The sequence below is a fragment of the Lactuca serriola genome, chromosome 4, assembly GCF_051521515.1.
Source record: "Lactuca serriola cultivar US96UC23 chromosome 4, Lser_US96UC23_V15, whole genome shotgun sequence".
NCBI lineage: Eukaryota > Viridiplantae > Streptophyta > Magnoliopsida > Asterales > Asteraceae > Lactuca > Lactuca serriola.
Window position 1 is genome coordinate 164,030,830 of NC_136411.1, and position 24,602 is coordinate 164,055,431.

Genomic DNA, 24,602 nt, shown 5'->3' on the forward strand with positions numbered 1-24,602 from the left:
ATAATTATAAAAATTAATATTTCGAATTTTAATATATAACATGAGCAAGATGGGACATAATCAAATAATTTTGTTAACCGTTTTAAGATATATATAACATGAGCAAATCAATATTTTGAATTTTAATATATACATTAGCAAGACGTATACAACCAAATAATTTTGACAAAATTTCAAAAATGGTCCCTGTGGTTTCCAAAAATATCAAGTTTAGTCCCTAAGTTCAAAAAACCTCATAGATGGTCCCTGTGGTTTCAAAACTTTTAACAAATGATCCTTTTCGCTAACTCTGTTAGCTTTTGGCCGTTAAGTGAAGGGCATTTCTGTCATTTCACTACCATAGGGACCATTTATGAAGTTTTTGCCTTATTTAAAAAAAAAAGAAAAAAAATATAATTATTTAATATTAAAGGGTCCCACCCCCCCTCCCTCTCTCTCTCTCTCTCTCTCTCTCTCTCTCTTGATCGGTCTTCCTTCCTTGAAATCGCAACCCTCATTCCCGATTCTCAACCCTAAGAGAACACAAATCAATAATCAACAAACCAAAACCCAAATCTATCACCAATAAATCGCTTATCCCCCTGAAATATACTCAGAAATCTGCAAACATACGAAGGAAGACATTTCGATTGTTCATGGTGGTTATTTCTATTTGTTAAGAAATCAATTCCACCGCCGGGAGATCCACTATCGTTGTTGTGGTTGCCGGAATCTTTCTTGACGCCGAACGTCATCTTGTTGTTATGCATCCAGACTTTGAAAACTCCTTTATCGACCCCAATTTCGTTGCAGAATTCGATTATTAAGTCTTCGTCTCTCTTCCGCATCTTCCATCCGACTCGTTTAGCTAATTCGTGCATCCTTTCTTTCTGATCTTGAGTGAATTTTGTTTGGAATCGTTATTTCCCATTCGTGCATCTTTTCTTTCTGATATGTCGGAGAAGACATATCAGATGGGGGCAGGGGAGGGTAGCTGTTGGTTGGAGATAACATATAAATGGTGGTGGTGATTATTCGTGGAAGAAGAGAAAGGGAAAAGGGTGAATCGGAAAAGCTAGAGCTCGAATTGGAATAATGGGAGTCTTCTTTGTCCGATAAAGATGCAGATTAGGCTCAACTGGAGCAGGGAAAAGAAATAGAGAGATTTCGATTCAATTAAAACACGAAACAGAGCTTTGAATCCTTATCTGATTTGGAATTTAAGGTTTGATTGATAACGAAATTCAAAACCCAGATGAAATCAAGCTTGTGGAAATTTGATTTGGAATTTGAATCTTGATTTGTTTAGGAAGAAGACGTAAGAGAGAGAGAGAGAGAGAGAGAGAGAGAGAGGGTGGGACCCTTTAATATTAAATAATTATATTTTTTAACTTTTTTTTTAAATAAGGCAAAAACTTCATAAATGGTCCCTGTGGTAGTGAAATGACAGAAATGCCCTTCACTTAATGGCCAAAAGCTAACGAAGTTAGCGAAAATGACCATTTGTTAAAAGTTTTGAAACCACAGGGACCATCTGTGAGGTTTTTTGAACTTAAGGACTAAACTTGACATTTTTGGAAACCACAGGGACCATTTTTGAAGTTTTGTCAAATAATTTTGTTAACCATTTTAAGATGTAGTATATAACATGAGCAAGACGAGTACCATCAATCTATCCACACAACCAAATAATTTTGTTAACTGTATTAAGAGTTTTACGGTAACATTATCATTTGATATGTATCAAAATATTGTCCGTTTTGGTCTACCGACATGAAAACTTTCCAAGGAGCCACAATTCTGTAATTGTTTTCATCTGGACACACTTAATTACAAAGTTCTTATGAGATCTGTTGCCCTCATGGTTAAAATTTTAAAATACCTTTCCATAGGGAGGTTATCATCCCTTTATAAAGAATGTTTAGTTCTTCCCAATCGATGCGGGACCTGGTTAAGGTGGGTGGCTACCGATCTCACATTGTTTGGGAAGGAAAACTAATCATTCCTTATAAAAGATGTGGATACCTTCCATGTCACGTGTTTTAAAATTGAGAGCAGTAGGTTCCATAAGAACTTTGCAGCTAAGCATGTCCAGACAAAAGTAATTCTATGATGAATAACCATTTGGAAAGTTTTCCTGCTGGAAGCCCAAAACTGACAATATTGTGATACATACAGGATGAAGATGTTATACATAGTGTTTTAAAAACCGGTTGGCCCAGGAACCGGAGAAGAGAACGGTTCAACTATCACCGGTTTGACATCAATTTCTGAACCAGATTGAACCGACCGGTTTTTAGAGAAAACAGTTGAACCGGTTAAACTAAATAAAAATATATAGAAAAAAACCATTTTCAACAATAAACTTTGGTGGACTTTTTCACATCTATTTAGATTTTTCTAAATAAAAACATATGGTAAATGTTATGATGTTTTTTGATGCACTTGTATCATTTAAAACTATATTTTGTTTTGGTATTATACTTTTTTTTACGTATGTGAATTGATGTAAAAACTTATAGTTATGTGTTGTTTTAATGTATTTATATTGATCTATAACTTATTTTTATCTGTATTTTTAATGTTTGAACTTGCAGACGTCAAATTAATGAATTATATATGTATGTATGTATGTGCAAAAAAATAAGAAAAAAAAATGAAAATTATAGAAACCGGTTAACCCGGCGGTTGAACTGGTTAAACCGGTTGAACCGGAAGCTGGTCATCATACCGGTTCAACTAAAAAACCGGTTTTTAAAACATTGGTTATACCTCGTTAATATGAGAAATGAAAAACTATTAGTTACAAAAACGTACGTTCATACCAAAGGATTTTTGTCTAGTTATATTAAAATAATTACAACGTTTTATAAAAATCTAATGTAAAAACTATTATTTCAAATTTAATGACAACTACATAATTATTTAATATTACCAATCATTTGATTGTATTATTAATTTTCCGCAATTATTATTATTATTGTTAAATTATTATAATTCCTCATTCTTTCATTCATAGATACCAGCCAAAGTCAAACCCTCACATGCTGACATGCTTTGTAATTTTATGATGCATGGCTTGACGACTCTCATCTTACATACCCACGTCACAACCATCAAAATAATTACGAAAATTTAAATACGGTAACATATAAAACAAAACCCCAAATGTATTTATAAATAATAAGACTTGTATATATATATATGACATTATCACCAAAAGAATTTAAATAAAATAACCACGTGGATACCGGTGCCCATTAACTCTCACCTGGGCCTGAATCCGGGCCTGGCCCAAGTTTGGACATTCTCTCAAGTTGTAATCTGGCTCTGAAACTTTCAATGAAGTTATCAGCTTTAGTGTCCACGTCGGGGCTCGGACAGAAAAGGGGCGGCGCCACCGTTGCATCTACGACGGATGATGGCGACTGAGCTTCATCTCCGATAGGAGACACACTTCTGGAGCTCACTCCGCTCTGCAAATTAACAAAATCACCTTGCACTGCGAACTCCCAATCCGGCACCTTGAAGGGCGGTAGCGGCGGTGGTGGTGGAGGAACTTGCTTCATCGGCGAGTCTCCTCCGCTTGAGCTGTCTTCTATACTGTTGAACTTTCCAAGCATCGATGGCACAGCAGGATTATCGGAAAGGAATGGAGCTGATTGTGATCTGGTGGGTCGTCGTGTAAGAGATGCAGTACTCGTCGGAGGTGGCGGTGGAGGCGGAGACGTATGTGGTACAGGAGGAGGTAGTGTGGCTGATGTAATCATCTTTTGCTTTTCTTTTTTAGTTGGAAACAGTTTATGGAGAACCGATGGAGGATGTGGTGGTGGAGGAGGCGTCGGAGACGTTGGTGGTAGCTGAAATCTTGTCGCGGGTGGTCGAGAATGGTGTAAAAGACTCTGTAAATCGTCGAAACTCCGTTCCTTCTGACGCTTCTTTTTCTTCTTATGGTAAAACGACGTAAAGAATTCTTTTGTTGCATTGCCACCATTCGTTTTCCGTTCAGTCAATTGCTTAACCGGTGGTGGCGATGAAGGCTCCGGCAACGGATCGATAACCGGCGACAATACTTTTCGGGGTTCAGAGCTTCTGGCTCTTCGCTTCGTCTTCATCTTCTTTTTCACAGTATCAATTGGCGGCTGCGGCGGAAGAGATGGCGGAGGCATCGGTTGTGGTGGTGGTATGTATAATCTTTCTTCCGCTACCGCTGGTTTCTGTGCCGGAGTATATAAACTTTCTTGAGAAACACCACCAAACGCATTCACGTCAACCACGCCTCCAGAATCCTGTTCTCGCCGGCTCCGTTGCCGGAGGTAGTTCCGGTTTGACTCCAAAACCTTGTAATAATTCAAATGTGTATCATCTGAAAACCGCCATGGATCGACGGCGCCATGATCCCACGGCGGCGATAGTTCCCGTAAATCTGGGTAAGAGATGCTAGTCTTTTGCCTCCGTAACCCAGTAGTAGAACTCATGGATTGATCTGGGAAATCATACCATTGATGTGGGGTTGAGCTTGAGGGAGACGTGATCATCGGAGCTCCGGTTGATAATTCCGACGAACTCCGATCATAACTTACTTTCTCATCATTATTAACATTTCTACTAAGAAACCCAAATGCCAAAGCGACTAAAACCAAGATTAAATTAATCGAATCCCAACTTCTCCTGACTAAATTTGGCTTAAAAACGTTTGATGAGAAATCAATAACATTTGGGATGACGAACACCATGGATAGAATTGCAAGTAAGAGCAAGACGATGATCAAGACGACGGAGTTAAAGAGGAGGGATGAGAGACGGCGGCGGTAGCGTTGAATACGGCCGACGTTGTTGGTAGTTTGTAACCAGAATGGAGATCGTGGCGTCCCCTCCTCCCCATCTTCCTCCATAAATTCCGGTGAAGAGAGAGAAGGTTTTGCTTTAAGCATTTGAGTTGGTAAAGAAAATGGAGTATATGTAAGCGTTTGGTAATCCTAATCTTTTTGCTTGTCGTTGATTTTAAATATTGTAATAGTTATTGATGGATAAAATTTTAAATTGAAGTCTCCACAAAATAAGTATAATATTATTTAAATATACCCAAAATGATAAGTATAATGTTTTTTTTAATAATTTAAATCACATAAAAAGGAATAATGTATTAATGTTTAACATTGAAAAAGAGCACAACATCGCATGTTTTGTAAAAGACAGCTTCATTCCGTCGCATTTTGCTATTTCCGCACGTCTTCATGCATGGAACACAACCAACCCTTTTTAGGCATTCATATACTTTAAGGACATATGTGTTCGTTAGTACTTGGGATGTAATTATAAATTTTAGACAAATTTCGTCAAATAACCATAAATTGGGGGTTTTAAGAAAATAACCATAAAAATTAAGGTTTTTTAAAATGACCACAAGATCCGCAAAAGGGTGCTCTTTGGATCCTTTAACACTTCTGAGGATCAATGAACGCCTCCGCGGAAATGAGGTGGTGGCAGTAAACGACAATTTTTTTACGGGGTTTCACTAGATCCGCAGAGACGTCTCATCTGCTCTATGGATCTCTTAATGCTTTGGGGAATAGGTTGTTGACTGATCCGTAGAGATGATTTTGCGGATCTGTGAACAGCTCTACGAATTTCATTAATTCTCTGCGGAAATTGTTGTTTTAGTCGTGTTTAAGCAATAATTGACGATTATATATGATTTTTTTAAAAGTTATTCTCGTTTGATATGCCTTTTAGTGACCAGAAACGAATTTTTTCAATTTTATGAATGCTATAATCAGTAGAAGTCGTTTTTTCGTTATCTTTGTGGAGAAAGTTTTGTAAAAATGAGTTTTATTATTCTGTGTATGGGAGGGGTGTGGTAGTTAGTTAATACAAATGAGATTTACGTTAGAAATAATGTGAAAAACTATGGTTTAAATCTTCCTCTTTAACTTTGACCATCAAATGTTATTACAAATGGTTAGACATAAGGCCGGTGTGTTCAATAGCCATATGTCTTTGTCTTTTAAACACCATGAGTGTGGATATGCCATGGAGCTTGCAGGTGAATATGATGTAGATCACCTGAAACATGTAATGTCTGAAACAAAGCTGAAAGTGCATTTGTATTTATCGGTGGTAGGTGAAGAAGTTGAAGAACAGTCAGTGGTGAAAAGCCAGTTTATTGGAGCAAGAAGTAGTAGAGGTCGTGGAGATAGACAATTTGGTGGAAAGCGGTCCAGGAGACGAGGAAATGACATAGGAGTGGGTTATGAAAAGAAAACTTCAGTTGCTGATAAATTTGTATCAGATAACGATAACGTTATATTAGATGATAATAATGAACCAAATTTGCGCATGACAGAATAGAACATCAAAATTTATTTGAGTTTGGAGAAGTACCTAATTTTAATGATCAATTATCTGATGAAAAATCAAATGAAGGTTGGTCGAAAGATGAGTACATGCAACGGAAAGTTGCTTTTAATCACTGACATTGTATTCCTCCTATTCCTGATTGTGCATAACCTATTCTTGAACCTGGACCATTTCACAGTTTAGGTCCAAATGACAAAATATTTGTGAATCAAACCTATACCACCAAAAAAGACCTAACAACTTCTGTTAAATTCAAAGCAGTTAAAGAAAAGTTTCAGATTAAGGTTCAAAAATCAAGCAAATCTCGATATGAGGTTGTTTGTTTGCAAGAAAAATGTCATTGGCGTTTATATGCAGTTGTCATTAAAGGAACTAAAATGTTTGAAATTAAGACTTTTAATTAGGAGCACACATGTTCTTCATAACTTATACACACAAATCATAGGCAAGCAACTAGTGAAGTTGTGGGAACCATAATACATGACATTATGGGTCAAGGTAGTTTGAGAGTTTGGAGACCTAAATATATTATTAGAGATATGAATGTGTTGCTGGAAATTAATTTGAATTATTCACAAGCGTGACATGCTAGAGAATTTACTATAGGATTGATGACAGGGACCCCCGAAGAAAGTTTTTCCAAACTTCCAGTTTATTTTTACAACTTAAAGAAACATAATCCTGGGACTTTGGCGTACATACAAACTAATTTGGAGGACCGCTTCGAGTATTGTTTTTTCGCTATTGGCTACGCGGTAAATACATAAATTGAATTTTAAACTTTGTAAATATATAGTGTTTACAAATTGTTAATATATTCATGCTTTTTACATAATTGTTGCAGACACGTGCTTTCAGACGGTTTTGTAAAAAAGTTACTATTATGGATGGTGTCCATCTGAAGGGAAAATACAAAGGCACCATATTGCATGTAGTTGCCATGGATGGTAACAATCAGATATTGCCTATTGGGTATGGAATTTGCCCAAAAGAGACAACGGATTCTTGGACATGGTTCCTTGAAAAACTACATGAATGCATTGGTGATTTGGAAGGTTTGACATTGGTAACGGATAAGGCTACATCAATTGCTATACGTATTCAAAATGTTTTCCCAAATGCTCAACATGGCCTGTGTGGTTTTCATCTAATAGGAAACATAGTGCACACCTTTGGAAAAAATAAAAAAACAAAAATTTTGTTTTGGAAGCTTGTAAGAGCTTACAAGACCACTGAGTTTGAACAGTATTAGGGGAGACTTTGTACTCTTAGACCAGATGTAGCGGCATACCTTAGTCAAATTCCACGTGATAAATGGACTAGATCCCATTGCCCTACCACGAGGTACGATTATTTGACCTCAAACAGCGCAGAGTCCATGAATGTTGTATCAAAATATCACACACCCAGGTAAACACAACCAACATAAATATAATTGAAAAAGTTACGCCATAATATGAGTTTACATGTTTCCAAATCAATTACATTATGTTGACAAAAATGAAATGTTTGACGCCTTAACGTCCAATCATCAAAAGCACTTGGTTACCTATTTATTGATTTCCTGAGAATACAAGTAGTTTTGAAAGAGTGTCAACAATTAAGTTGGTGAGTTCATAAGATTTTGAATGCAGTAGTAAAAGTCTTTTTCCTTGTAAATGTGGTGTTTGTTCCAGAAAAATCCAATATTTATCTTAAAGTGTGAAATGTAGTCTTAAAATCCAAAGACCGAAATGTACAAGTAATTTCCCATACTTATAGTAAAAACAATGCAAGTTTAAATTGACATAAACTCGTTTGATTTAGTGAAGTTCCTGTAAATCCTATGTTTTGTTAATACTTGTTGTGAGTTATTATAACCATGCTATGACCTAGTTGGCCTGAAACGACGTTCTTCGGGCGTCGGAAATGTTATGACATTTGTCACCCGTAGACCTCAAGGTCCTACTGTAGCTAACAGCAAGGTGTGTGGTGTCAATCCCAATATAGATCTATATACAACTATCACGCTCTCCCTACAAGAGATTTTGGTTACAATACAAGACTTAAGTGTATTACTTGAAAAGTAACATGAAAAGAATGTCTCACATTTAGTCATTAACGGATTTACATGTAGTGTAATGAAAAACCTTTTTTTTCTATAAGTGAGACCTTTTAGTAATGAGTTTGCTATGTAAATGAATCATAAACTATACCTATTATAGTTTATCAAAATAATGGTAGTGGTAGTGAACATAAAATATACTTTCAATAGTTTATCAAATTTGTTTGTAATGCAAAGGGGTATAAACTTTGTTTATATTAATTTATTACCACACTTGTGAAGGTAAAAATCCCTTTTTTTTTTTTTTTTCTGATGTATGCTTAATTTACCAAGAAAAAATGACATATAATATAACAACAAGTGTTCATATAATGATACACTCCTTGCTCAACAAATTACAAGGTGTAAATGAAATTGATAACATTTTTCTAATTATAACATTTCTATTCTTGTTATTAGAAAATTTATAGAAAAATCATCAAAGGTTCAAATCAGAATCCGTAAATTTTGAGAGTTTGGAAAATGAGTCTGGTTTGTTCATAAATTTTATTATGATTTTTAGTGACCTCCAACTTGTGTGAAAAAGTCCATATTCACAGACTGGTCCGGATTTGTTCTTGAAATGATAGACTGTTTTGTAAAAATCACCATAAATTGTAGAAAAATCGTATGGAGATGTGCAAGTAGCCAATTTAAAGGTATGAGCCTGAACTATTTGCACCTAATACAGTTTTTAAAACTAAAATGTCTAAGTTGTCCAAAACAGTCCATGAATGGAGTGGAACTTTCCTGATGAAAGCTGTTGGAAGAGTCTAGTTGTGTTCTTAGTGTTTTAACTTGTATTCCCCCTCCCCCCATAAAACTTTAGAAAAATATGAAAAGATAAGGGTATGAAATCACCTTTTGTGATTTCAGTGGATGGATGTTGAAGAAAGGAAGTGTTCAACTCAAGAACACTTAGAAGATTGCTTGAAGATTCGAAGTTCTAACACAAATATGATGAAGTTTGTGTAAGAAACCTATGATTTGAATAGAAAGAGGTGGAATAATCATATGAAGGATAATATTACTTACCAAAATTAGATGAAGAACTTGAAAATCAGCCTTGGAATCTCGAAATGTAGAGAGAGAAGTGAGAGAGAATGGAGTTTGTTCTTTGGTGGAGAATGAGAGAAATGAGAGGATAGATAAGAGTTTTTCCAGCCTTTGACCAAGAGTGTGGCTGGAAAATGGTGGGAAAAGGACAATGAAATGACCAGGCATGGTGGAAGGACAAGGGCTGGTCATGGAGTGGGCATGGGGTGATTGCTTGTGTCATACACTAAGGTAAAGTCAACACTCCACCACAAGTATCTCACTCACTAATCTTGGATAAGGATTGCACTCAAAACATGATTAATTCATGATATATGGGGTTTTATATCTTGAAATATGATTTTGGGTGAAAATACCGCATTAAAATAATAAAAAACGGGCTTAAACGCAGAACTAGTTGAAAACCGGGCGAAAATGGCCTTTCTGCGAAGCTTCTCGCATTGGGCCGAAGGTTCGGTCCCTTGTGGCCATGGACCAAAGGCGAACTGGGTCGAGATGGACCGAAATGGACCGAAGTGGAGCGAAGGCGAAGGGGGGAGGTTTGGTCCGAAGGGGTTCGGGTTCGGTTCAATGGTGTTTCGGGTTCGGCTCACAAGGAGCTTTGGGTTCGGCTCACAAGCAACTTCGGCTTTGGTCCTGGTCACTTCGGTTCAACAGGGTTCAGTACCTTAAGGGACCTTCGGCTCTAAAAGGGTTCGCCCCTTAAAGAGGGGTTTCGGCTCCTTAAGGCTGTTTTGCCCATTTTTACCCCGTTTTAAGTGATTTTTGACCCGGTTAAGGGTCGGGATGACCCGAATGATTTCAAAAAGTTATAGGAACTTTTGAGAGAGATTTGGGAGAGATTTTTAATAGAGAGAGATAGAGTGAAAGAGATTGGGAGAGGCTTCATTTGTGACCTTTTTGAGTGTCTGGCTTCGCAACGCACGATCCGTAAACCCCGTTAATCCATGTTTAAGGATCTTACACACCCCCGATGGGTATGCAATAGTGTTTTATCGTTTTGTTACTTCACTTACCCCGATTAGGGTTATAGAAATCTAAAAATACGAACTTTCCAAGTGATGATTTCTTATTAAAATAGTGAGTTGTACAGTAATTACATAACATAAACCCTAGTGTACGCGGGTTAATTGAGTTGACCGGTTTGACTTTTTGACTTTATTTGACTTTGACTTGACTAGAATTTGACGGTTGTCACACAAAAGATGCTAGGAAGTTGCCTATATTACCACTTCTTGAGTTCTTCTGTGCGCTTATGCAGAAAAGGTTATACCAATGTCGGCTGGCTGCAGGTATGACTAAAATTTTGTCAAATTGAACGATAAATGTCATATATATATCATTGTTTTAACAGAAAAAGTACAACAATACTTACGAAGTGGGCCGAAGCTATGGTTAAAAAAAATAAAGACGGGATAACAGGATGGTCGGTATCTGGTGTTGAAAATGCAACATATCAAGTCCATGACTTCAAAAGTGGTGGCATAGTTGACTTGAGGCAAATGACTTGTTCTTGCAGTTATTGACAACTAACTGGTTTGCCTTGTGGTCATGTGATAATGGTTTTAACGCACTTGAAAAATGAAAACTGTGGGCATATGACTATAGATGCTTATAAAATTGAAATGTATTGAAGAACACACGAGGAGGCCGTCTACCCCTTACTGGACCATGGTGATTGGGAGGTTCCTAATGACCTTATGGTTGTTAACCCTCCAGTAATGGAAATACGTCAAACAGGTAGACCAAAAAACATCAACTGTATCCCCTTACAAGTTGAGGAACCGAAAATAAGAAGATGTAGTAGATGCCATAGTACAACACATAATGGAAGGATGTGTAAGGAAATTGTCCCAAAGAAGCTAAATAAAGTAGAAAACGTAGTGGGATAAAAGCGAGAGAAGACGAAGGGACACAAGTGACAGAATACCAATGGAAGCAGGAGGCAGAAATCCAAGGGACGCATGAGATAGAAAACTTAGGGATGCAAGCAACAGAAAACCAAGGTATGCAAGACTCACAAAACCAATGGACGAAATATGAAGATGGAACATACTTTCTGTGGTTCGATTTGAATGAATGATGTTCATTTTAAATTGTGTTTATTATGAAGTTTGTATAAGAAAAAAAACTAGTATTCCAAGAAACTTTTGCATTACTATTTCATCAACTCTGCAACAAAGTACTGTTAATTCCGCAGTACTGTTTCCTCTGCTATGTATCAAAAAGTGTTCGTTCCGCAGTAGTAATATTTTATTATATAAAAATTACGGTTTCATCAGTAAGGATTTTACTATAAAATCACTTTAGAATGCGTATGATTTCATCTAATTTTCACCCTTTCTGTAACGTCCGCTTCCCTGGTACGCGTTTAATTAAATATTTATATATTTTGAAAGAAGGACTCGACGAGTTGGTAGCCCTGACTCGTCGAGTAGAAGAAGGTTTTGACGCGGGGTTTAAATGAGCTACTCGACGAGTCGCAACCCTGACTCGACGAGTAGGAAAAGCTGGATGAAACCATAATCTTTTGGGTTTGCACCCTATTTAAGCATCATATCTGGCCTCCATTCCATCCTCCATCACCTCCAAACCCTATTATCGAATCCCTAATCTGCCATAAGTGATCTTGAGCTATTTCTTGCCATTTTGAGTGTTATTTGTGCCTTATGAAGCTTGTGGAAGAAGTAGAAGATAGAAGACTCAAGAGGGAAGGAGTAGATCCAGGAATTACACTCCTTTTGCTACATTTTCTAGAAATCAAGTTTCCAACTTGATCATTCTTCTCTTATATCTATTTCTTTCTATTTGATGGGTTTTGGTCATAAGACATCCTATGTGCTCATACAAACCCTAATGCTTGGATCTAGGTTTCTCTATTGTACATGCAAGTATCCAAGGCTATAAACCCTAATTCTAGCATATGGGAATCGATATTAACATATAATTAGGTTTAAGATGTTACCTTGATTGTTATGTAGTAATAACAATCCCAATTCCTCCTTGAATTGACTTTGGAAGGCTTAGAGTCACAAGTGTCACTCCTCTAATGGCTTACAAACACCAAGAGCAAATGGAGAAGGTATAAAGAGAAAGGAGAGGTATAATAATTCGTCCCTAAGATGCCTTGGGAAGGTCTAGACGAAATCATGAGCCAAAGGGGGTTTATATAGGTTTAGAGATAGGGTTTCAGTCCTTATCCTTATCTAGTTGCTTGCCCACCAAGCAACCCATAGATCACAAAATTAATTCTTGATTAATTATTGACCAATATTAATTAAACAAATATGATCTCTCCTTTAATATATTATTCTTATAACATATTAATAAATCATAATAACCTCTCTCTCTCTATTTATTTCTCCAATCAAGTTGCTTTGGTGAAGACAACCCAAAAGGACCATGCACCATCGGGTCAAGTACATACCACCATAGTTATGGACTTAGACACTAATCCAACAGTCTCCCACTTGGATAAGTCTAATAACTATTTTGCGTATTACTTTAGATCCTGATCTGCAATCGTAGCTTTCCAAAGCCGCTGTCAACTCTGATCATATTAGATACGCGTGTCCTTAAGATAAGGGATCATATATTCCTCCATTATAGATATCATATGAGATATGATTTCAAATCATTCTCTTTGTACTATATCTCGATTCCTGATTTATGACGACTGACTAATTGAACAAATCAAATTAGCCCTAGCCCGGCCGAGCATTTATGTTCATCATCACAAAATCATCGAGGGGCCCAAAGATATCGCTTTTATCCTACTTTGGATAAAAGGAACGGATAAACTTTGATTCAATGCTTTCTTGCACTTACTCACCGAATCACACACAACAATATGTTTTATAACACCAAGTTACTAGTGCGTTTACATATTATCAATGTGCAACCGATTTGCAAGATACAACTCACACATCTCGGTTTCAAGAATATAAGATGTTATCGTCTCACCAATCACTCGTGATACAATTCATGGACTGATCCAAGAGAGCGTGGATTTAATCCAATGCTCAAATTCATATTCATAAGCACTCATGAACGTTGCAGCAAACATTTGCTTATGTCTAATACTCTTTTAGACAATCCACACACCAATTCACGACAGCCTTCATTCATATCTACTTCTAACATATGAATGACTGTGGCCCGTTCGAATAATTCGATTATTCTTAATAAACTCAATTATTCTGGAAGTCAAAACATGCAAATGTGAAACACAAGAATAATACTAATCCCATATGGCCTCAAGCCTTTGAGTATAAATAAAACTCCTTTTATTTATCACCATATCGATTACTCATTATTTGTCGTTTCGGGCAATCAATTTCTTACTTGAATTATTACACTTGTCTCATGCTCCTATCATGCACACAATGTTTACCTATGGTTCTTACTTTGTGAAACATTGAACACATCTCCAATCATTCTCATTTCACAACTCCAAATCCTTTTCATAAGTGAAAGAATATCAAATTCTTGCTACTTATAGAATATGCTAGATTCTAACACTTTATGCAATGATCCTTTTGTAATGTCACTGCACCAACGTCACAAAGACTATTGCCAATGATATTACAAAGTTCTCTATCGGAGATTGTTACAAGACAATTCCATAGACGTGATGTCTCTCACTCAAAGTACATTCTTTGAACATCCTTTTGCATAAAAGTTTCTAATCTAGTCATAGATTTTCAATATTCAATTCCCAATATGGATACGCTTCCATATTTTCCATATGACAACTCATTCTTAATAGAATCTTATCTATTCGTAATGATGTCGATATGGTCCATCCAATATGGAAACATTTCCATAATTTCCATATGACAACTCATTCTTAATAGAATCTTTTCTATTCATAATAATGTCGATATGGTCCATCCAATACCATGCTTCCAACTACTCACAAGCGACTAATCCTCATCGAACTTTGGATTGTCCTTTGAAAGTTGTTTAATTATTTTAGTCAAAATCGATTCTAGTCCCTTTTCCCTCTAAATGCGCTCGACATTTGGAAAATTTTAGAATGGTCAAACATTAAAGCATTTGCAATCGATCCTATACCCGAAGCGTATGGGACACGACGCATAATGTTTTATTTGCTATGTTCTCAAAATTTGAATTATGAAGAGGAATGCCGTAATCATAATCGAAAATTTAAGAACACACTATGTACCCTTGACTAAATTTATTAACATTTCTCAACCTAATCCTTTTAGATTTGAAATGAAGCATAATATTCTCTCCCTTAATTATAGCAAAACAACTTTACAACCCTTACGACTTTGCAAGGTATAACTCTTGTTTTCTATAATTAATATTGCCAACTTGCAATACGTGCCTTAATAATCATACAATCATAACATTTATGCTCCCACTATCATGATGATTATTATAAAACATAACACTTATGCTCCCACTAGCTTTGACATGTATTCATAAACATCTTAACTTTCAAAAAAACAATACTTATTGAATTTCTTAAGTTCATGTTTCTAATACTTAGTGCTTTGATAATCCTTTATCAAGGCTTCTTGAACTTATACACCTTTGCCTTAGATAGTTCATATGTGTGTGTAAACAATTGCCAAACCTCCCAATTCAAATTATGGAAAGGGATACCGTAGCCATGATTGAATTCGAGAATGCAATTTTACAATCACTATCATCTTAAAATCTTTCTTAGTGAAAGCATTTCCTCACAATCATTTTCACGAAGGAGGAAATCTTATGACACTTAGATTTAAATGGTGTATGTGTTCCTATCCATGTGAATTTGTTAAAACCAAAGTTTATGACAAATTCAAACTCATATGGACCGAACTTTCTTAATCTTGATTTCTTGCCTGATGGTAGCACAGCTGCCCACCATGTCTTCCAAGTAGTTAAGCAGCTCACCCTTTCCTATCAATGTACTTTCATTGATTAAGGTGCTTTGCCTTTTATGCGTTCAAAATGAGAACTCATAGAACTCACATGCATAATTAACTCGATTGGATTGGCACGGAAGCAAAATAATGTCATCACGATAGGTTGTAAACCTCAACTCGTGTGCTAGTGATGATCGATAAGGTTTATTTGATTTGTTCTTGAAACCTTTCAAGACCATTAAGACTCCCACTGGCTCCTTGACATATAAGATTCTCTTGTCAATAACCATTTCTTGACAAACAAAAATTCAAGTTAGCGTAGTTTTTATCAAAACATTTCATAAATTGGTCCTAGTTGGTCTTTGTCTTATCCAAGACATCACAACTTTCACCATTTGATGGATGTTATAAACCTTTTTAATACTTATCACTTAATGTTACAATCTTAACTTTAAGACTCGTTTTGGAACGAAGTATGATTGACTTCTTGATTTAACCATTTCTTCAATCCTTGATTCCTCTTCTTAAACAAACAATTGTACTAAGACTCACTTAGAGGATCAATTGAGATATGGTTCTTAATCATTAAGACCTATCATAAAGCATAAAAGGTACTCTCCCTTCTTCTTAGAATGGAGAAACTTTTATCTTTCTGCGTACTTGATTCTTCTTATTCGTTCTGCTTATTGATTTAAACTTTTTCAATCAATTCATAATTACACTTAATCTTCTAAGTATAATCCTATTTACTAAACCTTTAGTAAACCATGACGAATATCATTGTTACTCTTATGGTGGACTTGATCAACACGCAACTTTGTGTGCTCGATCTCCTAGTCCTTCACTTGACACTTTGTCAACGAATTAGTCTAATTTCCAAAATATGAAATTTCTCATTCATCGTGCAACCAAGTTGCATGATTCCAAGTTTCTGTCCAATTGAAACTTGGGCGATGAGAAACTCTCCCTATTTGGTAAATTCTCGACTTTTCCATAAACACCATAAATAAGAATCATATCCATTTGTTGTAAAAATATGCAAACACCAACTTTCATAACGATTTCATTGCAAGAAAATAAACAAATAAATAAATAAGTCAAATGAAAAATTCATTTTATTTATAAAAGCAGTGGAAAACATTTGTCCTTACAATGCAAAATCCATTGAAAACTATGTATTTCAAAAGGAAAATTTCTAACAACTCTATCATAACTATCTAAGCTCAAAATCTAATCTTCAAGTCCATGCGACCAAGATCCATTCCTCGTGATTAGATTCATCTTGCTCTTTCACCAAGCTTCCTTTCTTTTCACTGATCCTGCAAAACATTCAAATGCAATCTTATCACATCATGTATTAAGAATCAATGAATAGGAATTTAACAGAGTTAGATAGTGGATTTTACCTGAAGCGTAGCCATACTCATTGACTCTCCCATCTTCTGGACTCTTCAGGCTCTTTGGGCAGACTTGTATCCAACGCCCTTTCTTTTGGCAGCAAATGCAGGTCGGTTCTCCTAGAACGTCCTCGGAAGCATGGTCGGTTGACTTTTCCAACAAATACGCTCCATTGCTTCGCCAAATCATTTCTGATTCAACAACAATGAGCATGTAAGTTAGGTCAATGAGGTTGTCGTCATGATCCATCATATAATACTTTCTTTTGAACTCATTATATGATTCAGGAAGTGACTGCAAAACCCAATTCACAACCAACTCATCTGGGAATGACACACCCAACATTATCAACCTATCAATGTGTGATTTTATTCCTAGAACGTGGGCACACACGGGTTTACCATCTTCATGTTTCATTTCCAATAGGGCTTTAGTGATATTGAACCTTTCAATTCTTCGATCTTGTGGGTTAGGGAGAACAATATGAGGAGGAGGAGGAAGTGAAGCATGATTTCTCGTTCCTCGATTGAATCGTGGAATACCATCTTCATGTGGAATGCTTGTTCCACGGGATTTGGGAAGACCATAGTTGTCGAACTTTGACATCTACAAAACGGGAGAAAACGAATTCAAGTTAGTCGATTGAATGAGTCCTTAGCAAATCACCCAAATGAGATACTAAGTCTAGGACCCAACACAATATGCTACAACTCGGGAGAGGGATGCCGTAACCCAAATTGCAGAACATTTCAAGGTAAGTGAATGACGATTCACTAATTTCCACCATGAAAAACGAAAAAAGAAATTTAAGTTTTAAATCTATGAAAACTCCTAGATCCTTTGAGATTCATTGAACGTTTCAATGGCATGTTTAAATCTCGATATGCCCCTCTTGTTTGTGACTGGGATGCCGAGGATCACAAAGCGGGTGTGAATAACCATGCAAACTACATGGTGCCCCCACATGTTACAGTCACCTATTCGATGTGCCGGTAAACCACACACGCTCCACCGAACTATGACAAACATTGAGTCACCCTTTGCTACCTTTGCTTAGAACCATTTAGTGTGCCGGTAAACCACACACGCTCCACTAACGTCTTCGCAAGGGTACAAAGTGTAATTTCATGGAATTGCGTCAATTCACTTTGCCTAAGTAACTAAGATTGGGAATTTGAAAAACATTTAGCTACTTTAGTAATTCATTATACTTATAATGGAAGGTTTCGTCCTATCCTACCCGTTCGGCTAACGACCCTCCACTAGTCAAGAGTGTGGTGGGTAAGAGTGGATACCCATTCAATCGCCATTTTATAGGCAATTTCCTTAAACACCCCTTATAGACCAGTTTCGTGAATGAGGCCTACTAACGGTAAGACTGACTTTTACTCATACATATATATAATGTTAGAGTTTTAATGTTATATATAGTATAGGGTGTATTTTACACTTTTAAAATATTAGGTGGTTTAATTTAACAATTATACTTTTAATTCAATTAAATTGTTAACCTAAACTTTTATGGATTTATTAAACCTCTTTTAATTATACACCTTAATTAATTAATAAAACCATAAGGGAGTGATTTGAACTTTTTCAAAACATTACTAGGGTTTTAGAATTTAACATTCCTAATTAAACTTTTAATCAAATTTTAAATTCCAAAACTTGAGGGCAAGTTTTGAAACCTTTTTCAAAACATTAGGGTTTCAACTATTTAAATTTCAAAACAACAAAACTTTTGGGTTCAAAATTAAACTATAAAACCTAAGGGGAAAATATGAAACTTTTCATAACAACTAGGATCAAATAACAAATAATCTAAATTAACAATTAAACACATAATTATCCATATTTGATTTATATAATGATTTCTTGCAAAACAATTTATCAATTTAGTCAAAATAATTAATCAATTATCACATAAGGAAACAATTATCTTATTAATTGATAAATATCTTCAATTAGATCAAGAATATAGTCAAATATGTGACAACTCGATATTTCAACTCTTTGTAATGGCCTAAAAGGGTCAAGTATTGTAACCATTTTTGAGTTAATAAAATTAACTTTGATAATAAAATGTCCAAAAAGTTCTATTTAAATTCCTTCTATGTTTAAATGTCTTTAAACCATGATCGTACGTAAAAAGAATGCCCAAATCCGACTTCGTATATTGAAGTTATGATTTTTCCAAGTTCGGCTTAGCAACAAACAACTAAAAACTCGAATCGGAGATCGAGCGACTTTTGGCCGGAATGACCTAAACGAGAATTGAAGGTCTCGACAATGGTATTTCAGCGGTAAAAAGTCTGGCAAAAACCGACGTTAGATAAAGAAGTTATGAATTTTTAAAGAAATTCCTTAATCACGTCATTTTAATAAATAAATAATAAAAATAATTTCGGAATTTGCCAACGGAATCTAAACGAAGTTGTAGAGCGTAGTCTCACCTACGCGTGGATATAAAGACCATCGAAAACGGAGTTCGTATGAAGAAGATATGATTTTTTGAAGTTTATTAAATAAATTATATATTTATTTAATTCAAAAATCCGGTAATATCTGAAGAGGAGTCAGCGTCCTCATCCGAGGTACGCGCCGCGTAACCTTGTACGCCCTGCGTACCCGAGGGCCTTGGTCTCGGTCCGTCCATGTCGCCCCTATGCGAAGCTACCGACCCGCCCATCCGACCCGCCGTCCCATCCGAAGCCGAGGCAGTCGAGGACTCGGTCATGCATGACGTACAAGTACGCATTGCGTACTAGCGTACGCCCCGCGTACCGAGGCTTCTCAGACCCCCTATAAATAGCATGCGAAGGCTTCCGAAAAACTTGCTCATTTCTCTCCTTTCTCTCACGATCTTGCCTTGTTTTCCGTGCCCGCACTACCCCGAAGCTCTGGTCTTTTTGCTCAAGTCCCGAGGGTCGATTTTACTCCCGAGATTCCCGAGAAAAATCCGTTTCCCGAGACGAAACTCTGCCCGGTTTTCCATCTCGCTATCTTCAAACTTTCAAGTGAGTTCATACCCCTTAATTTAGCTTTTAAATGTTCTATAAATTCTTTTATATGCTTTCAAGGGGGGGGATTACAAGTAAAACACACGAGTATTATCGTGTGTTACATAAAGAACTATTTTATATGCTTTTATATATCCAAATCACATGCGATTTACAAACTTTATAGGGAACTTTCATATATAAAATATGTTACAATAGCGTTCTATCTTTTGAAATATAAATTGTTGTAATGCATGTATAAACTAAACTTTTCTTAGATTATATGTATACCTGTCTATCTTAGACTCTACACCAAAAATCTATGCTTTCATAACAAATGATTCCTTTTCTAGGTATTTCTAAACAAACGAGACACACTTTTAGAAAACTATAATAGGTATAGTTTTACGAACAAATTTCTAACTCTTATGTACTAGAAACATGAATTTCAAGAAGTCACTTTCGTATACAAGAACAAACGTAACATTTTAACAAGTAGATCTGTTTTTATACCACGGTTTTTGTGAGACACTAACTTCACGTACGTTCGAGTACACATTTCAAGTCCTGTATTATATACCAGAATCCCTTGGAGGGGGAGCATGGTGTTTGTGTATAGATCTATACGATCTTGACAACCCGCGCCTTGACTGTTAGCTGCAGTCCACCGTTTGGGGTGACAAACGTCATAACATTCCAACGCCTGAAGAACGTTGTGTATAGGCATTCCGAGTCAATAGTATGGTTATAAAACTCACATGGGGTATTAAAAATGCATTGATTTACAAGGTTTTCAAACACATTGGTTATTTTACACTTACATACATTTTTAGAAACAAACATTGGTCTTGAGTGAAGGCTACTTTTATACTAGTAGAAAATATAGGATTTTCTAAACACAAACAAACAAAGACAAAACATTTCATTTCATACAAACATTGTCACTTAAATACTTATGAAACTCACCAGCTTAAATGCTGATCTACTCTTTCAAAATTACTTGTATGTCCCAGGGAATCAGTAATTTCAGGTATCATTATGCTTTTGATGAAGGGATGCTGCGGCGCCAGTTTAATCTCGTATTTTGACATCATATTGTAATTGGTTTTGAACATGTAACTTTTGACAAATGTAAACTTTCAATTATATATATGATGGTTGTATTGCTTTCTTTACTATGTATTCATTTGTTACGCTACCACATGAAGTCATCCGCCCCCGAACGTTTCCGCCGTTCAGGTTTGGGGGTGTGACAAAATATATCATAAAATCGGATTTATATTTATCTAATATGATAAGGTAACTATCCCAAAGCAAAAACAACAAGAAATCTCGAGATATACTCCATCTGACGAGTTGACTCGTCGAGTCAGGCTTGGACTCGTCGAGTCTGCGTGGACTCGGCGAGTTCAGCTATGGACTCGGCGAGTCCAGCCTCCAGAACATCAAAAATCGAATTTTTTGAACATGTAATGCATCAATACAATTGAAACCAGTCTAGTCTCTGATACCGCTGATGGGTTTTTGTCACACCCCGAAAACCAAAGGCGGAAACATTTTCGGGGTTGACTCCACGTTGAGTATCAAATCCAATGCACATAGTAAAGCAGTAATCACAAAACATTACATTACATAATATTGTTTACATCTGTTGGAAAGTAAAGTTGTACAAGTGTTTTACATATTTAATATGAACAAAAGTAAAGACGAGTCTTCGGAACGCTCCGTCTCCTCCAAAAGGTGGCGGTGTACCTGTCTAACGCTGACCTGAGAATACATGAGGTTTAAAAATCAGCATAAAGCTGGTGAGTTCATAAGCGGTTTAGTTTTGAAAAGATCGAGTTTCCTTTGTTACAATTTCAAAAACGGTTGGTTATGTCATTCCAGGAAAATCCCATATTTTCCTTATAGTTTTAGTTATTCGTTTGTTACTTTATCCGTTTATGAGTTGATGTGCTACCCAGGAAAATCTCATATTTTCCTATGTGTTGAGTTGCCTATTTGTATCTAAGTTCGTTACTGGTTGTTATGTTATCCCAAGAAAATCCCATATTTTCCTATGTGTTGAGTTGCCTATTTGTATCTAAGTTCGTTACTGGTTGGTTCTTAGGATTGATTTCGAAGTACTAGAAATTACCATGTGTATAGTATTAGTTAAGTATTCTAAACCCTTAGATATTCTACATTCGAATGACTATTGTCTACTAACTTAGTTGTATTTTCGAATATTTGGAATCACACAGAAGCGTACATTATAGTATTTTTGAAGTTCTGTTGAGTTCCAAAAGAGTACATTAGTTGTATAATCGAAGCTCTGTTGACATTTTGAGGCGGATATATTCGAAACTCAGAAGAGGTCCAAAGGCGTATTTTCGTATTTAATTCGAAACTCTAGTGACACTCAAGGGGTACACTAGCTGTATATTCGAAGTCTTGGTGTCATCGAAAGGCGTTAATTCGCATTCGTATTCCTATTTCTATTCGTATTCGTACTATGCTATTTGTTGGATTCGTATTCGTATTCGTTCTATCCTATTAGTTATATTCGTATTCGTTCTATCATATTAGTTATATTCGTATTCGCATTCGTATCCGTACTAACCTAATAGTTATATTCGTATTCGTTCTATCCTATTAGTTATATTCGTATTCGCATTCGTATTCATACTAACCTAATAGTTATATTCGTATTCGTTCTATCCTATTAGTTATATTCGTATTCGCATTCGTATTCGTACTAACCTAATAGTTATATTCGTATTCGTTCTATCCTATTAGTTATATTCGTATTCACATTCGTTTAATATTAATCTTAGTTATGATTAGTATGATTTCTTTTACAAAAAGTAATATTGATCAAAACACTTTTTAAAGAAATCTGACTTTAGTCTAACTGTTTAACCTGCAATTCGAACCATTGGTTATCACAATTTTCATTATTAAAATCATACATGAAATAAAAACATTTGAACTGAAAATACGTTTAAGTACAAGATTTCTTGTACTTTTGCTTGTATTCCCCCTGAAAACGTTAAAAAAACCATTTAAAAAGGGTAGGGGTATGAACTCACCGGACGCGGAAATGTGACGATTTTGGACACTAAACGTCGGTTTGGGGCCTGATTACTCGCGATGTCCCTATGTAAAATGAAATAATGTCCATATATATCTAATTAGATTTACAATCACTAATTATATGGAACATTATACTCCAATGAGATTAAACACCTCAAAACGAGTGTTTGGAGTGACCCGGGTGACATCTACGGACGTGTAATGGTACTAAGGACTTGGGATTTGAGTTTACTCCCCAAGAGTAAACATTTTAGGGAGTTTACTACCATAAAAAACCTACATACATGAGTTCACGGCCGTGAACTCATGTTGGTGTGATTTTGAGTGCTTAATGGCTTGTTTGGACTTGGGAAATGTTGGAATGGACTTCTAAAATGCCTTGGATTAATTTAAGGGGACTTATACCATGTTTAAGGGATTTCACGGCTGTAAACTTGGAGTTTACGGCCGTAAACTCTCCCATGGTCTTGAATAATTGATTTAAGGCACTTAGGACAATCACATGTGATTCTAGTTAATTTTCCAAGCCTTGTTATGAATTTAGGGCATCTTTTGACACATATTTGGGAGTTTACGGCCTAAGGGTATGAGCTATGGCCGTAAACTCTTATATGTTGCATTTTGATATGTTTAAGACCCCCAAACTATTTTTAGATGGTCCTAGGATTTACCACAAGGCTATTGGTTAAGTTTGAAGGCATTTGGACATGTTAAAAGGGGTTTACTCTCCATTTTTGAGGGGTTTACGGCCCAAGCATGTGCCTTGGCTGTAAACTCCTATTTACTCCTCAAAAAATATGTTTATGATGTTCTAAGGCCAATACCATTATTCTAAAATTCATATCTAAGCCTTGTTTGAGTTTAGGAAGGGTTTAAGGGCTTAAAAACCCTCTAAATTAGTGTTTACGGCCTAGGCACCTTCCAGGTCCGTAAACTCATAAACAAGGCTCTAAATCATGTTTCAAGGCATTCTAAGCTCATTCCATAAAGTCATCTAGCCATATCTAAGGTCTAATTATGGTTTGGAAGGGTTTTGGTTCTCCAAAAACCCCCTTTAAATGAGTTTACGGCCTAGTATAGTTCTAGGGCCGTAAACACATGATAATGGTCCTAATCCATAGTTTAAACTCGAATTTGAAGTTTAAAGAGGTTACATAACAAGCTAGGGAAGGTACCTTGGTGATTAGAAGCCTTAAACTTGAGATTTGGACCCTTAAACTTGGATTTAGGAGAGAGGTTAGAGAGAGAGTAGAGAGAGGAAGCAAAAGCTTCAAATGAATGTTTAAACACGTTTAAATAGGTCCTAAAACTTGGACATGATGGAATTCTACCCGATACCGGCATTAAACGGGGCTTTTGGTCGCACCCGATTAAGTTGCCGTTACCCGACGGGATAGAATTTAGAAATTTCAAGTTAATGATTTTGGGCCATTTTTATGAGTTTTAAATGGATTTGAACACTTACGAGATTAAAATAAACATATAGTTTATATATCTTAGCCAAAAAATGAAAATGAAACGAATCGATAAAGGCAGATTTTTACGTGCGGAACAGATTTCGGCGATGGACAACTTCGGGTTGTTACAGTTTTGGTCATAAGACATCCTATGTGCTCATACAAACCCTAATGCCTGGATCTAGGTTTCTCTATTGTACATGCAAGTATCCAAGGCTATAATTAACATATAATTAGGAATCGATATTAACATATAATTAGGTTTAAGATGTTACCTTGATTGTTATGTAGTAATAACAATCCCAATTCCTCC

General features: G+C 36.0%; 2 protein-coding genes across 2 annotated transcripts; one reads left to right on the forward strand and one right to left on the reverse strand.

The window, feature by feature from the left end:
* Window positions 1-3,239: 3,239 nt before the first annotated feature.
* LOC145098973 (uncharacterized) lies at window positions 3,240-4,913 on the reverse strand. The gene has a single exon (XM_079036562.1). The coding sequence runs from the start codon at window positions 4,911-4,913 to the stop codon at window positions 3,240-3,242; it is 1,674 nt and encodes a 557-aa protein (XP_078892688.1).
* A 2,037-nt stretch (window positions 4,914-6,950) lies between these two features.
* On the forward strand, window positions 6,951-7,591 carry LOC145098974 (protein FAR-RED ELONGATED HYPOCOTYL 3-like). The gene is made up of 2 exons (XM_079036563.1): window positions 6,951-7,094; window positions 7,184-7,591. Exons 1-2 carry the CDS (start codon window positions 6,951-6,953, stop codon window positions 7,589-7,591), a joined length of 552 nt encoding a protein of 183 aa, XP_078892689.1.
* Window positions 7,592-24,602: the final 17,011 nt, after the last annotated feature.